Source organism: Epinephelus lanceolatus, chromosome 12 (genome assembly GCF_041903045.1).
Source record: "Epinephelus lanceolatus isolate andai-2023 chromosome 12, ASM4190304v1, whole genome shotgun sequence".
In the NCBI taxonomy this organism is placed as follows: domain Eukaryota; kingdom Metazoa; phylum Chordata; class Actinopteri; order Perciformes; family Serranidae; genus Epinephelus; species Epinephelus lanceolatus.
The window spans coordinates 21,589,736-21,601,991 of record NC_135745.1 but is presented as its reverse complement, the minus strand read 5'-3'; the positions used below and the strand labels follow the sequence as shown (position 1 = coordinate 21,601,991).

At 38.3% G+C, this 12,256-nt stretch overlaps 2 protein-coding genes across 3 annotated transcripts; both read left to right on the top strand.

Annotated features, from left to right (window-relative positions):
* The first annotated feature begins 400 nt into the window (after positions 1-400).
* LOC117272406 (chemokine XC receptor 1-like) lies at positions 401-9,041 on the top strand. Of its 2 annotated transcripts, none has more exons than XM_033651324.2 (2): positions 401-519; positions 6,170-9,041. In XM_033651324.2, the coding sequence occupies exon 2, from the start codon at positions 6,195-6,197 to the stop codon at positions 7,236-7,238; it is 1,044 nt and encodes a 347-aa protein (XP_033507215.1). In that variant the 5' UTR covers positions 401-519; positions 6,170-6,194; the 3' UTR covers positions 7,239-9,041. The 2 variants fall into 2 exon arrangements, with proteins under 2 accessions (XP_033507215.1, XP_078029229.1); XM_078173103.1 differs by having other exon boundaries at positions 486-585.
* Positions 9,042-9,205: 164 nt separating this feature from the next.
* Positions 9,206-12,049, top strand: LOC117272494 (chemokine XC receptor 1-like). Its single transcript, XM_033651451.2, has 2 exons — positions 9,206-9,290; positions 10,226-12,049. Exons 1-2 carry the CDS (start codon positions 9,214-9,216, stop codon positions 11,271-11,273), a joined length of 1,125 nt encoding a protein of 374 aa, XP_033507342.2. The 5' UTR covers positions 9,206-9,213; the 3' UTR covers positions 11,274-12,049.
* The last annotated feature ends 207 nt before the right edge of the window (positions 12,050-12,256 follow it).

Here is a 12,256-nt window from a genome sequence, read left to right as displayed (position 1 = left end):
ACCAGTTTGTATTCAAAAATAAAAATAAATTAATGGTTGAATATGTAAAAATGAGAAAAAACAATTATCAATAATAATAATAATAATAATAAATAAATAAAAAACAAAACAATTCCAAGATTTTTCAGGAGGCCTAAAAAGAAAACAACTGCCTTTGCTGATGACAAGTGAAAATTCATACAAGTATAAAGAAGAACAATGCCTACCATACTAACAGCGCTTCTTCCACTTTTGTTTGTATCTTGTGGAAAAGTTAACCAAAACTGAGACACTGACACCACACCTGTCACTGAAGTGTAATGGTCACAAATAAACAAGTATTAACGATTCAAATTAAAGGGAACATATCATGTCACATGTGTGGCTGAAACTAAGTTGCCCCGCAGGCGTCATTCGTATTGGAGATCTGAAAAATATGTCTGATTTCTGTTCACCTTTGTGGTTGATACTTAAGGAACAATTCCCAGTTCCAGTGATATTTGCATGAAGGACTTTGGTGTGTGCACAGCGTCTGTGCAGGTACAGTATGTCTCCATATTTCTCAATTACTTGTTATATCGAGGATCTCTCAAGGCAGTACTGACGGTAAAGTTTGCAATGTTTGTATTTTGTAATAATAAAAATAATATTAGTAATAATGATAATACTTTTTTATTTAAATGAAATGCTTAATTCTCACTCACTTCAAGTGGTAGCCTTGCAGATAGTTTTGGTTTTACTTGGCTAGCTTTAGAGGCACTTGACTCCTTATAACTGATGGCAATGAAATGTTCCTTAAACTATAATGTCTGTGGATTATCCAAAGCAACAGCAGCACTGTTAATGGAAAGACATTGTTGCTGTTTAACAATTGTTTAAAAGTCCTAAAAAGTAATTTTCTCAATTAGCTTATCTTGTGCATTGGCTTTTGTGAAAACAGAATTGTCTGCCAAAGTCAGAACTATTTAGTTATTTTAACAGGCCCTCATGAGGCAAGTGGCGTCTTGCACTGGACAATAATAATAGGCCCTAATACAAATAATACTTGATAAATTATAACATAGATAAATAAATAGGGCACACATCATAATATAAATTGTTTATGTCAGCATTTATATTTGCTGATTTATATTTTCCTTTGTTACAATTACATTTGGTCACGCCGAGCTGAAAATTCTAATCAGTACAACTCAGTGACATCATCACAGCCTTAGCAATGAGACAGTCGCAAGTATGACAAGCGAAGCTGGAAGTGGCAAAGGTGATGAGCTAGGCAGACCGGACTAGTAAATATAACCTGCTGTGGGAGCTCAGTTTTAAATATAAGACAGTAGAAGACCTAAGGCATCCACTGGTACCAACCATGTCATGCTATATAGCACTTCAAAGTTAGGCTAAATTATGACGAGGGAAAAAGTGGCATTGTCATTTTTTGAAATGGTGTATTTGAATATTTATGCATATATGGGGTCCCTAAGCAGTCTTGGAACTGCAAAAATAAAATAAAATGAAATAAAATAAGATAAAATAAAAGGGTATGACTAGAAAATTAAGACTCTTGTGAATTCAATAAGCCCAAATATATCTATGTGTGATGATGGAATTTGAGGGTGGCATGGTGGTATGGTGGTTAGCACTGTCGCCTCACAGCAAGAGGGTTGCCGGTTCGATCCCAGGTGTGGGAGCCCTTCCGTGGAGAGTTTGCATGATCTCCCAGTGTCAGTGTGGGTTTTCTCTGGGTACTCCGGCTTCCTCCCACAGTCCAAAGACATGCAGGTTAACTGGTGACTCTAAACTGCCCCTAGGTGTGAATGGTTGTCTGTCTCTGTGTGTCAGCCCTGTGACAGTCTGGCAACCTGTCCAGCGTGTACCCCTCCTCTCACGTCAGCTGGTATAGGCTTGGAGGTGCGATCCACAGGAACATCTCAGTATTCATTTATGTATTCATTGTTATGTGCTTATGCCTTACAACTCTATCCTCTGCAAAAGTTTTAATGTTGTGGATAAGGTAGTGATAAGTATTTTTAAAAACTCATTTTACGTTAATGTATCTGTTAATGTCAGATTTCAGGACAAGCCAGAGAGAGTATGCAAGAGAGGAAGTTTGAATGGAGATGTTTTAGTGATATTGGAGATATTACAGTAAAGTGGAAGGATGTTAAAGGGTGTTCTACCTTGAGGCTTCATATCTGATTGTCAGGTTCTGAAGCTGCACTGGGAAAAAAATGCAGGTATATCATTTTGCAGACACTGAGTACAAACATATGTGAAACATGTGTTTCAGTGGTACATCTCAAGATTTCTGAATATGGGTATTTTCTTTTTTATCCACCTACTTATGAGCCATCTCCACTTATACCAACCACAAGTGAGCCCAACCGTTTTGCTACTTTCCCACCCCTTCCCTGTCTCTCAAGTCTCCATTTGTCTCTGTGGCCTTTTGAAGCAACACCCTCTGACAACTTCTGGAGGATACTACCACACAGAATTGTTTTCCACCTATTGAGAGAGCTCTGTAAATATGTCCAAGAGTGGATATCCCTCTGTGTATATCGTAGACCCCCATGCCACCCGGCCTCCTGCGCCCACAGGCTGAGCCAGGGGCGACCCATTTTTAAGTCTCCACCTGATTACAATACCATTCTCAATTTCATCCTATAATTTCTAATCAAAGAAGTGTCACAGTGCTTCTTTTTTGATTCATTACATTTCCGTTTGAATTACTTTGAATCCCCCTTTCCTCGTAAGATCTTACTTAGCTTTAACACCTTACTCTCACTTGTAGTGAGAGTACAGAACTGTCAACACTTGTGGGTATTCATAGTGGGAACTGTTCTGCTTTTATCAGCAACATCTTGATTTTCCTTAAATATTTTATTTATTCTTCACTGTGTAATTTTTAAGCACAAATGGAATTACTTTAATTGAATTCAATACCAAGGAATACTATTAAGGTAAATGTTTAGTCAAAGAAAGAAAAATACAAAATTCAGTGACCCTGGAACATAAATCAGCATCATGAAATACTATAAAAACACCAGACTTCATGTGTTGGTGACGAGATAGTTACTGTAGAACTGCAAAATTACAACATTGTGAGTTTTATTAACCAACTGCACAATTTATTTTTATCAGCTCATTTACCACAGCGTAGACATGTGTGATCTTGTGTGTGTGAGAGAGCAGATTATTAATAACTGTGTGATGCCTGTGATATTTTTCCGGGTATGTCTGGAATAGTACAAGGGCTTTCATCAGTGGGCCATAGGCTCACTAGACATTGTGCTACCTTACTCGGCAATAGAAAGTGACTTAAAGGTCTGTAATGTAGGATTTTGGGGGATATATTGGCAGACATGGAATATAAAAGTCGTGACTATGTTTTCATCAGTGTATAATCACCTGGAACTAAGAAACATTGTGTTTCAACACCTTAGAATGAGCCATTCACATCTACATATGGAGCTGCCATGTTGTTGTACAGTAGCCCAGAATGGACAAACCAAACACTAGATCTAGACAGGGCTGTTTACGTTTTTCACGGCAGCCATCTTAGTTCTCCTACACGCTTGGCACATGGGAGAAGTTTAGGTTGACTGCAATCTTCAACCCTTACCGGTAGATGCCACTAAATCCTCCACACTAGACCTTTATTAACATATATATACATTTATATGAAAATCCTTAAGATTATTACTTTAAAGTCCAGCCCATTTTTGGAAAACCCCAGTGACGTCCCCAGGTGGCAGGGGCAAACAGAGGGCCCTGTTTGAACAATCTACAGAGCATGGTCTAAAGTGCATGGTGAAGGTGCAGTTAGGATGTGCCCAACTGCAAAATAATGCGCAAGGAGCAAAGAGGTGTACTTTGTCCCTTGATTAATCATAGGTGTTTTTTGGGGATCACATAAATTCAACCGGTCAGCGTCCTCCCCAGTTCCCTTTAAAAGACCTGGTGCATCTGCTACTAACACAATATGGGCGCTGGCTGACAACAACGGTCTGAGGCTAGCAATGACAGTGCACTGCACTGAATGCTGCTTTGCGCCAAATGTAAGATAGGGCCCCAGATGATGGTGGGTGGTCACTTTTACTGTATCACTGTGACTCAGTTTCCTGTCCTCGGCAGTTACACGGCAGAGGGAGAACTAAGTGGCTTCTTGGTTTGACGCAGTTTGGTAAACAAGATTACAGACAGACCCGTCCTCCTTTGTTCTGCAGAAGGAGAACATCATGAACAAACTAACAGGGGTCCTTGAACAAGATTCAGATTTTATGATTTAGCTAGATTGTGGTTCTTTTTACAATTTATTTTCACAAATTGGTGATTGGAGGTATGTCTGAGCACTTTTTATGCAGTTGATAAATATCACCTCAGCTATTCACATCAGATCAGTGACATGTCTGATCATCACACAGGTCAAGATGTTACTTATCCCACCAAAAAGCCCAGTTTTGTCAATAGTCTTTCTAAACCAGTTGCACATCTGACAGGTAAGACCAGTGTTGATGTTCCTTTCATTACTACAGTGTTCAGTTTATTCATGTAGTTTGAGCCAAATGCCCCATTGTTGTATTCATCATTTTAAACCCCCTATTTTCAAAGAACCACACTTTACAGTGCTGCATTTTTACCCCTAGATAGACAAGATGTAGAACACGGAAATCAAATCATGGCATGGAGCATGACTGCAGAGCCTCTCCTCTTTGAAATGGATTACAAAAATGGAAGTCTTGTCGTTCAGCAGGAGGGTTACTATGTCTATTCCAAGGTGTTCTTCTTAGGCATTGGTGCATTTCACCATTCTATTCATCGCAAAACTGACCTGAAAATTATTGCCCTCCTGATGTCCAGGACATACTCAGAGGGGTCCAGACGAATGCGATCCAACAGTTACTGTACCTGGGTGGAGTGTTTCACCTCACAAAAGATGATGCCCTTTTTGTACGAGTGAGCAATACCTCCAAAATTTTGAGACACAAATCCTTTGAGAACATCTTCAGTGCATTTGTGACATAAAAATCACAATGATAATTCACCATGAATCTGAAAGTTTGGAATTAGAGTAAATAAAAGTTGAAAGAAAATACATGAATAGAATAATACATAGAGGACATCGCATTGTGGGTTTACTTGACCTTAATGTTCACTCTGATGAACTTAGACCTGTTGTCCTTGTTTGTGGACACTTTGTTTGTGCCGTCTAATGGAAGTAAGAGCACAATACACCAATCCATGTAAAAACAGCCCACAGCCAATCCTGACACAAAAGTGGACAAGACCTGATCAAATTTTATGGTTGAAACTTGTTTATTTATGATCAATAATGTTTGTAGTTTGATATGACAACAAATTTGACCAAGTTTAGCAACGGTAATAAGATAAGACACTTATTTAGGAAGTACTTGTTTGAAGACTTTTACTTTTTGTCGCATTTGAGAACATCGTGACTTTATTATCGTCTCATTTGAGGACATTGGGACTTAATTATTGTTGACAGTGTTTAGCTTTTATACTTACTGGGTCCTACAGCTAGGAGAAATTAAAAATGCATACCAAACAAAAGGTCAGGTCTCAGGAGGATATTCATCTATTCTATTTTCATATGCTTACTTATATACTTTAAATGTAATGATCTGAATTTTACAAAATGACTCGTCATAGATGGATATATTGTTCAGAACTTCAATACATTGCCTGATCTTCATATTGTTGCTGGGTATAAACATATGTGTCATTTTCATGCTAACATTAAAAATAAACAGATAAAGATCTAAAAGTCCTGTTTGTTGGTTTTCTCAAGCCTATCTTGCGGCCGTCATGTAACTGAAGTGAACTCACTTTCCTTTGCATCACATGAGGCCGAGTCTGAACAGACGACTCGAAGAATAAACCTTAGAGATGAATATCTCAGAGTCTAAGCAAATAAAACCAAAACCATGGATGCGGCTAAATACCACAAGAAGTAAGCGAGAAAACATGTTTTTTGGGTAAAGTGATCCTCTGAGATGTGTAGATGTATGTTACAAAATAACCACATGTCATGAGTCAAGTATTAAGAGAATGACGATCTATTGACACAGCCTGATAAAGTTTTGACAGGAATCTATGATTTATCTTTTTTAATAATCACCACTTTATCATTTAGCCTTTACCCTTCTAACCAAGCTTTTTTTTTTTTTACATTTAGACATTTTCCTCTTGCTGAAGGAACGATGACTACAACTGACTCACCCTTCAACACAACCACGGATGAATACGACTACGACTATAACTATACCGATGACTACGAAGATGAATTGTGCGACAAAACAAACGTCATGCAGTTTGGAGCAATCTTCACTTCAGTGTTCTTCTCCATTGTGGTCATCCTCAGTCTGTTTGGCAACATCCTGGTCATTGTCATTCTGGCCAAGTTTGAGAATCTCAGATCCCTCACCAACACTTTCATCCTGAACCTGGCTGTATCCGATCTCTTCTTCACCGCAGGTCTGCCCTTCTGGGCCTACTCCCACGTGCATGGATGGACTTTAGGGGAACCTGCATGCATAACAGTCACCTTTGTCTTCTACGTTGGCTTCTACAGTAGTCTTATCCTCCTCATGCTGATGACTGTTCACCGTTATGTGGCTGTCATGAATCCTCTCTCTGACATTGTGTCCACCACAGGCTGCTACAGTATTCTAGCATGTCTGATCATTTGGGTAGTGAGTATATCGATTGCCATTCCAGGCATCATCTTCACCAAAGTGGTCCAGGATCACTGTGTATCTGCAAAGAGCTTACTGGGAATCTACCTGCAAAATGCTCTCTTCCTGTTGAATTCAGTGGTGTTTCTTTTTTGCTATTCTCAAATAATGTGCAGGTTGCTGCGTCCTACCGCCCAAAGAAGAAGGCGCAGAACTTTAAAATTAATTTTTACCCTCATGGTTGTTTTCTTTGTGGGCTGGGCACCTTACAATGTAGTGATATTTCTGCGGTCATTCTATTACTGGCCCAAACCGCCTGCTGACTCAAAGACTGTAGCAAGACGTTGTTCAGAATCAGACCCACTGGATTACGCCTTCTACGTTAGCCGATTTTTTGCCTTTTCACACTGCTGCCTGAACCCAGTGTTTTATGTGTTTGTGGGGGTTAAATTCAAAAACCACTTAAAAAAAATGCTAAAGGGCTGGAGACACAAAAACAACAGCATCCGCAATAGGCAGAGCCGACTCACAATCACATCACTAACAAGTGGTGAAGAGTTCTCGATGTAGCTGGTTTAAGGCTGGTACAGCTACAACACTTTGATGAGTCAAAATCGCGTTGTATGTCCACCATCTCATATATAATTGGTAAAGCCTGGACTTCACTGTTCACATTTGTCCATGTATTTTTTCATTAAGAGTTGTTGTTTGTGTTTTGTGTTGTCTGTTTCACACAGCAAATGGGTTTTTAGAAATGATGGTAGCCGGTGCTGCATTGGCTATGTTCGTCAATGTACACTTATCATCTGTACCAATTACAGTGCGCTTTCATTTCCCTACCAGTGTTGCTCGATGTTGATATTTGGTTGAATGTAGGTTGTGTCATTTGGTAACCGAATTAAATCTCAGAAAAACATCCAATGCCAGCATTAATTTGACCTAGACTACCAACAACAGATGAAATAGATTTTTTGTTGGTTTTAGGTTGTGTTGTTAAAGGTATAGTACTCCAGAGACTCTACCCTCTGTTTGTATTTTCTTATTTTCATTTTATTTTCTGTGCTTCTGATATTTATGGGTGCTGTACCCCAACATCGCTCAGGTGAGGTCAGGGCTTTATAAAAAGGTGGTGACCAGATGCCAGACCATACGCAGCAGGCATCCAAGAGACACAGTATCGAAAAAATGCAAATATAGTGAGGCGAAACACCAAACAAGAGTAAATCTGAGGCTGGCTTTTACTTTTACTTTCACCAGCAAGCATGTTTACAAACAATACCCAACAATCCTGCACTGTATACCTTCAAGTCACCAAAATCTAACACCTTTGTAACATCCCATGCTACCATAATTTTGACATAGAATAATGGTCTGACACAGGTATGGAGACCAAAATCCAACATCTGCAAAATGTCATAGTGTTAACTTCCACACAGCGTGAAATTCTAATGTTGTTAGGCATTTAAATTTTCGGCCATCCAATTTTTATTTCAAACAAAATTTAGTGTTCGTCCAGCATAAGAGTACAACATCTTTCTGACATCACATTGAGGTCCTGTGCCAGCTGTGTTACATCACTCATGGTTCCTTATGTGCTGGGAGAGTAACTACTCAAAAGTCCCTCAAAACAGTAATCTAAGAATTAAGATTGTTCCTACTTCTTAGAACTAGAACTAGGTTTCTTAGAACTATACTTACATATTAACTTACATATTTTGCTTTTTAGTTTCCAATCAATCTGTACTATTATTAAGGAACAATGACCCTGTATCTCTGTGTTGTTGTAATACATTCTCACTCACTACTTGTCAAATACGGCTGCTTGTTTTGGAGCCCTACACTTCAAAGCATCAGTTTTGGACGTGTCACTTTCTGTGTCACCATGGTTACAAGAAGCACAAAACTACTGTAGGTACAAAACAGCTTGGTTAGGTGTAGAAAAACGATCATGGCTTCAGAGAGGACATGAACATCGGTCTACTGGGTAAAAGTCTTGTGTGTGTTTGGAGTTTGGTAAAAGCTTTGTATCAGAAGTGAGAGAGCCACTGATCAAGCTGCTGAATTTGAAACCCTTGGAATGAGAACGGGTTTGTTATTATGTATGTATGTGACTTTGAATGCATGTTGATCAATTGATTATACATCGTATTAGAGATAACGTGTGATTTACTTTGATTAACTGCATTTTACTTTATGTTTTCATATCAGTCATTTAGATCACCTATTGTATTTTGTATAAGCAAAAATGAAAATATTTTCATTTCAAGACAGTATTTTGCTTTTGATCATTTGTTACATTGTTTATTTTCACATGATAATGTCATCGTCATCATCATCATCATAATTTCAGTGCTTTACAATAAAATGAAGATGAATCAAGTTCCAGAGTGTCTTGTTTTGAATAACCCACACTGTTGTTTCTAGGTTCTCTGTTATAAAGGAAGTACCTAAGTCATCCATTTTGTGTTGTGTGAATTCAAAGTTCATGCTCGAACTGCAATACTGTTCAGCATCTTTGACTGAATGTGAAACAAAAAGAGGAACAATGAGTTTGCTCTTGTATATAATACATTATTTCTCCACAGTGCAAATAAGCACAAGACGTGACAGCAGTCGTTCAGGGTGAGTTGGCTTCCATTCACTGTAATTGCTCTACATATTTAGGGGTGACCTACTTGTACTTAATTGTTCTGCATATTGAAATATTTTACAAGAAATCATTTTGTTTTTAAAAAAATTACGAATAGCTAAAAAATTGTTGACATCTGATTTGATAATTTGACTATTACTAACCTCATGTTACGATGAATTCCTGAAGAAAACTTTGTTATTCTCGCATTCCTCCATGGTGAAGAATGCAAAACTGGAGAAAATTCTTCTTTTTTTCAATTATTGATATTATATTGAACTTTTTTTTTCTAACCTGAACAGTGTCACCAAGTGTTGATAAATCAGATATATGTAAATACACAAGAGAGGGAAAAAAACACAATAACTAGATAAAATAATAATATAAAAATGCATAAATCTTTAATTCCTAAAAGAAAAAAAATGGATAAAATTCTTGATGAATTCCAAAAGACATGTATTTCTGCTAAAACCTTACTTTATGATCTGTATACGAATAGCATGCCTGGGCAAGTGCGTGTGTTGGGACTCAATGCATGCATTCTATCAGGAAGAGTTCAAATGCATGAGAGAGCCTCCAACAGGCTACTTGTCCTGAGACTTTTTATGTGTTTTTCATAGCATAGTTGTAGTGAAAATGCATGTATTGGGAAGTGCTGAGTATACTGTGGATAAATGAGACTTGGATTATACCGCACAGGTTGTCTGAGAATTTGTATACAGATGGTTTGATATAGTTTTTGCTGTTGTTAAATGTGGCCCCCCTTTACTTCAATAAATCAAGAATTTTTGGATTCTTCGTTTACTGGAGGCGCATGCAAGAAAAACAAAGTCCTGATGAATAATTGCTATACAAATGATCATTTCATGAATTAAATATTCCTTTAATTTCATTTTGCAAATTGTAGCTTTGTGCTCATGTTTCCTAGAAAACCTACAATGGCGTTCAACTCCACAGTGAGCGAAGGAGGTGCAAGCTACGTTGACAATGGTGTGGTATATCTTTGTGAGGATTTATTTAACTTTGATACCATCAGTGGTGCCTTCTTCGTTTTGATCTTCATCTTCAGTGTCACAGGCAACTGTCTCCTCTTGTGTGTTCTTGCCATATACGAGAACCTGAAAACTGTCACAAATCTCTTCGTCCTGAACCTGGCCTGCTCCGATTTGATCTTCACTGTCACACTTCCATTCTGGGCCGTCCATCTGCTGCACCACTGGATCTTTGGGGAAGTTGCTTGCAAAATTCTAACTGCTTTTTACATCATAGGTTTGTACAGCAGCATCCTTGTACTGACTGCAATGACTGTCGATCGTTTCATAACAGTGGTGCTGCACAAGTGGCCGAGCAACCGTGTAAGGAGGCAGAGGTGTGCAGTGGTTGCCTGTGCAGCTGCCTGGGTCATCAGCATTGCTGCATCCGTGAGTGATGCTATCAAAGTAAAAGTGGTAATGTTCTGGGATGATCTTTACACGTGTAAAGACATTTATGGTAGCTCTGATGTCAAGCTGGGATATTATCTCCAAGTGTCCCTGCTCTTCTTCCTTCCATTCGCCATCATTGTTTTCTGCTATTCTGCCATCCTCAAGACAGTTTTGCAGGCTTCAAACAGAAGAAGGCACAGTACTGTAGTGGTGGTGTTGTGTATTGTTGCAGCCTTCTTCATATGCTGGGGACCTTATCATATTTTGCTTTTCATTGAGTCTTTGTATGAACCCAAAGGCTGCAAAGCAAAAGAACACCTGAACAATGCCTATCATATTTGTCGTATACTTGCATTCTCTCACTGCTGTATGAACCCTCTGCTGTATATGCTCTCACAAAAGTTGCGAAGACAGCTTTTAGATCTTTTATGCTGCATGACAGCCAGGAGAAGACACAGGGAGAAAGGCACTGGCTCTTCTGTTGTTCAGAATGTAGCTTTTGTAGCACAAAACTCAGCTGTTATGTTGGAATCAAACTCCAATAAACACTGAAATGCAACATCTGTAAATGCTTTTATGTAATATAACTGTATATATTGAATTCTACCTATGATCTGCAATTTCATAAAAAACACAAGCTGGCTGTCTGTTTTAATGCAACTCTTTTATAAATGTGCCAAGTAAATGATAAATATGTGTTTTAAAAAATCTATGATCATGTCTGCGCTGGTTCTGTGATACATTTAAACACAATTAAGGGGGAATCTAGACTGGCTGATTTCACTTCTGTTTTCCACCTAATGCAGTGACATGACACAATAGGCTGATTTTGTTGTGTGCAAGTAACTTCTCTGGAAAAGTCCCAGAGTCTGTCTGGCAGTATTATATTAGCTACAAAAGACAAGAACTACTGAGAAGAACAGCGAGCAGCACCTGCAGTGACACACAGAGTGTATAACCGAGGTAATGTTTCTTTGGCATATTATATGTTTGGGTTACGTTGCATATATTCATGTATTCATTTTGGGAAACAATTTATTCACAACTTGGGCTGAACAGCTTGAGAATTTCAAATGAAAACGTTTCAAAAATTGCAACACAAGCAGATACATAATCCTCCACTTCCTCAAACACACTGGGGGCTCGAGAAATGCTTTGTTTTTCTCTTTTAATTTAATCATTTCATCATTTTTATTCATAGATCTTTTTTGTTGTTGTTGTTGTTGTTTTGCACTTTCTGATGTGTCAGTTTCACATTAAATGTCCAGCCTGTATGATTTAGGGGGATATTTTGGCAGAAATTGAAAATAAAACAATACTAGTCCATACCCATTGAGTGCACAGTTGGCCACGTACAGTTTCACATGTTGTGTGTTTGGGATACAGGTCATAGGAAATTGCCGATTAAATAGTCAAGTGAACCCATTAAGAAGAGCAATGTATTCAGACAGAGTTTTTGTGAATTTGATAGTACGATTGCTTTATTGAAAGTACAGTAGTACCATTGCCAATAGTGGGATAGTTAGTGGGCTAAA

Excerpts from the sequence above, each read along its gene's own strand:
- LOC117272406 (XM_033651324.2), top strand. The coding sequence starts at position 6,195 with ATGACTACAACTGACTCACCCTTCAACACAACCACGGATGAATACGAC.
- LOC117272494 (XM_033651451.2), top strand. The coding sequence starts at position 9,214 with ATGAGTTTGCTCTTGTATATAATACATTATTTCTCCACAGTGCAAATA. Across the intron at positions 9,291-10,225 it reads CGTGACAGCAGTCGTTCAGG|AAAACCTACAATGGCGTTCA; the intron begins GTGAGTTGGCTT and ends CATGTTTCCTAG.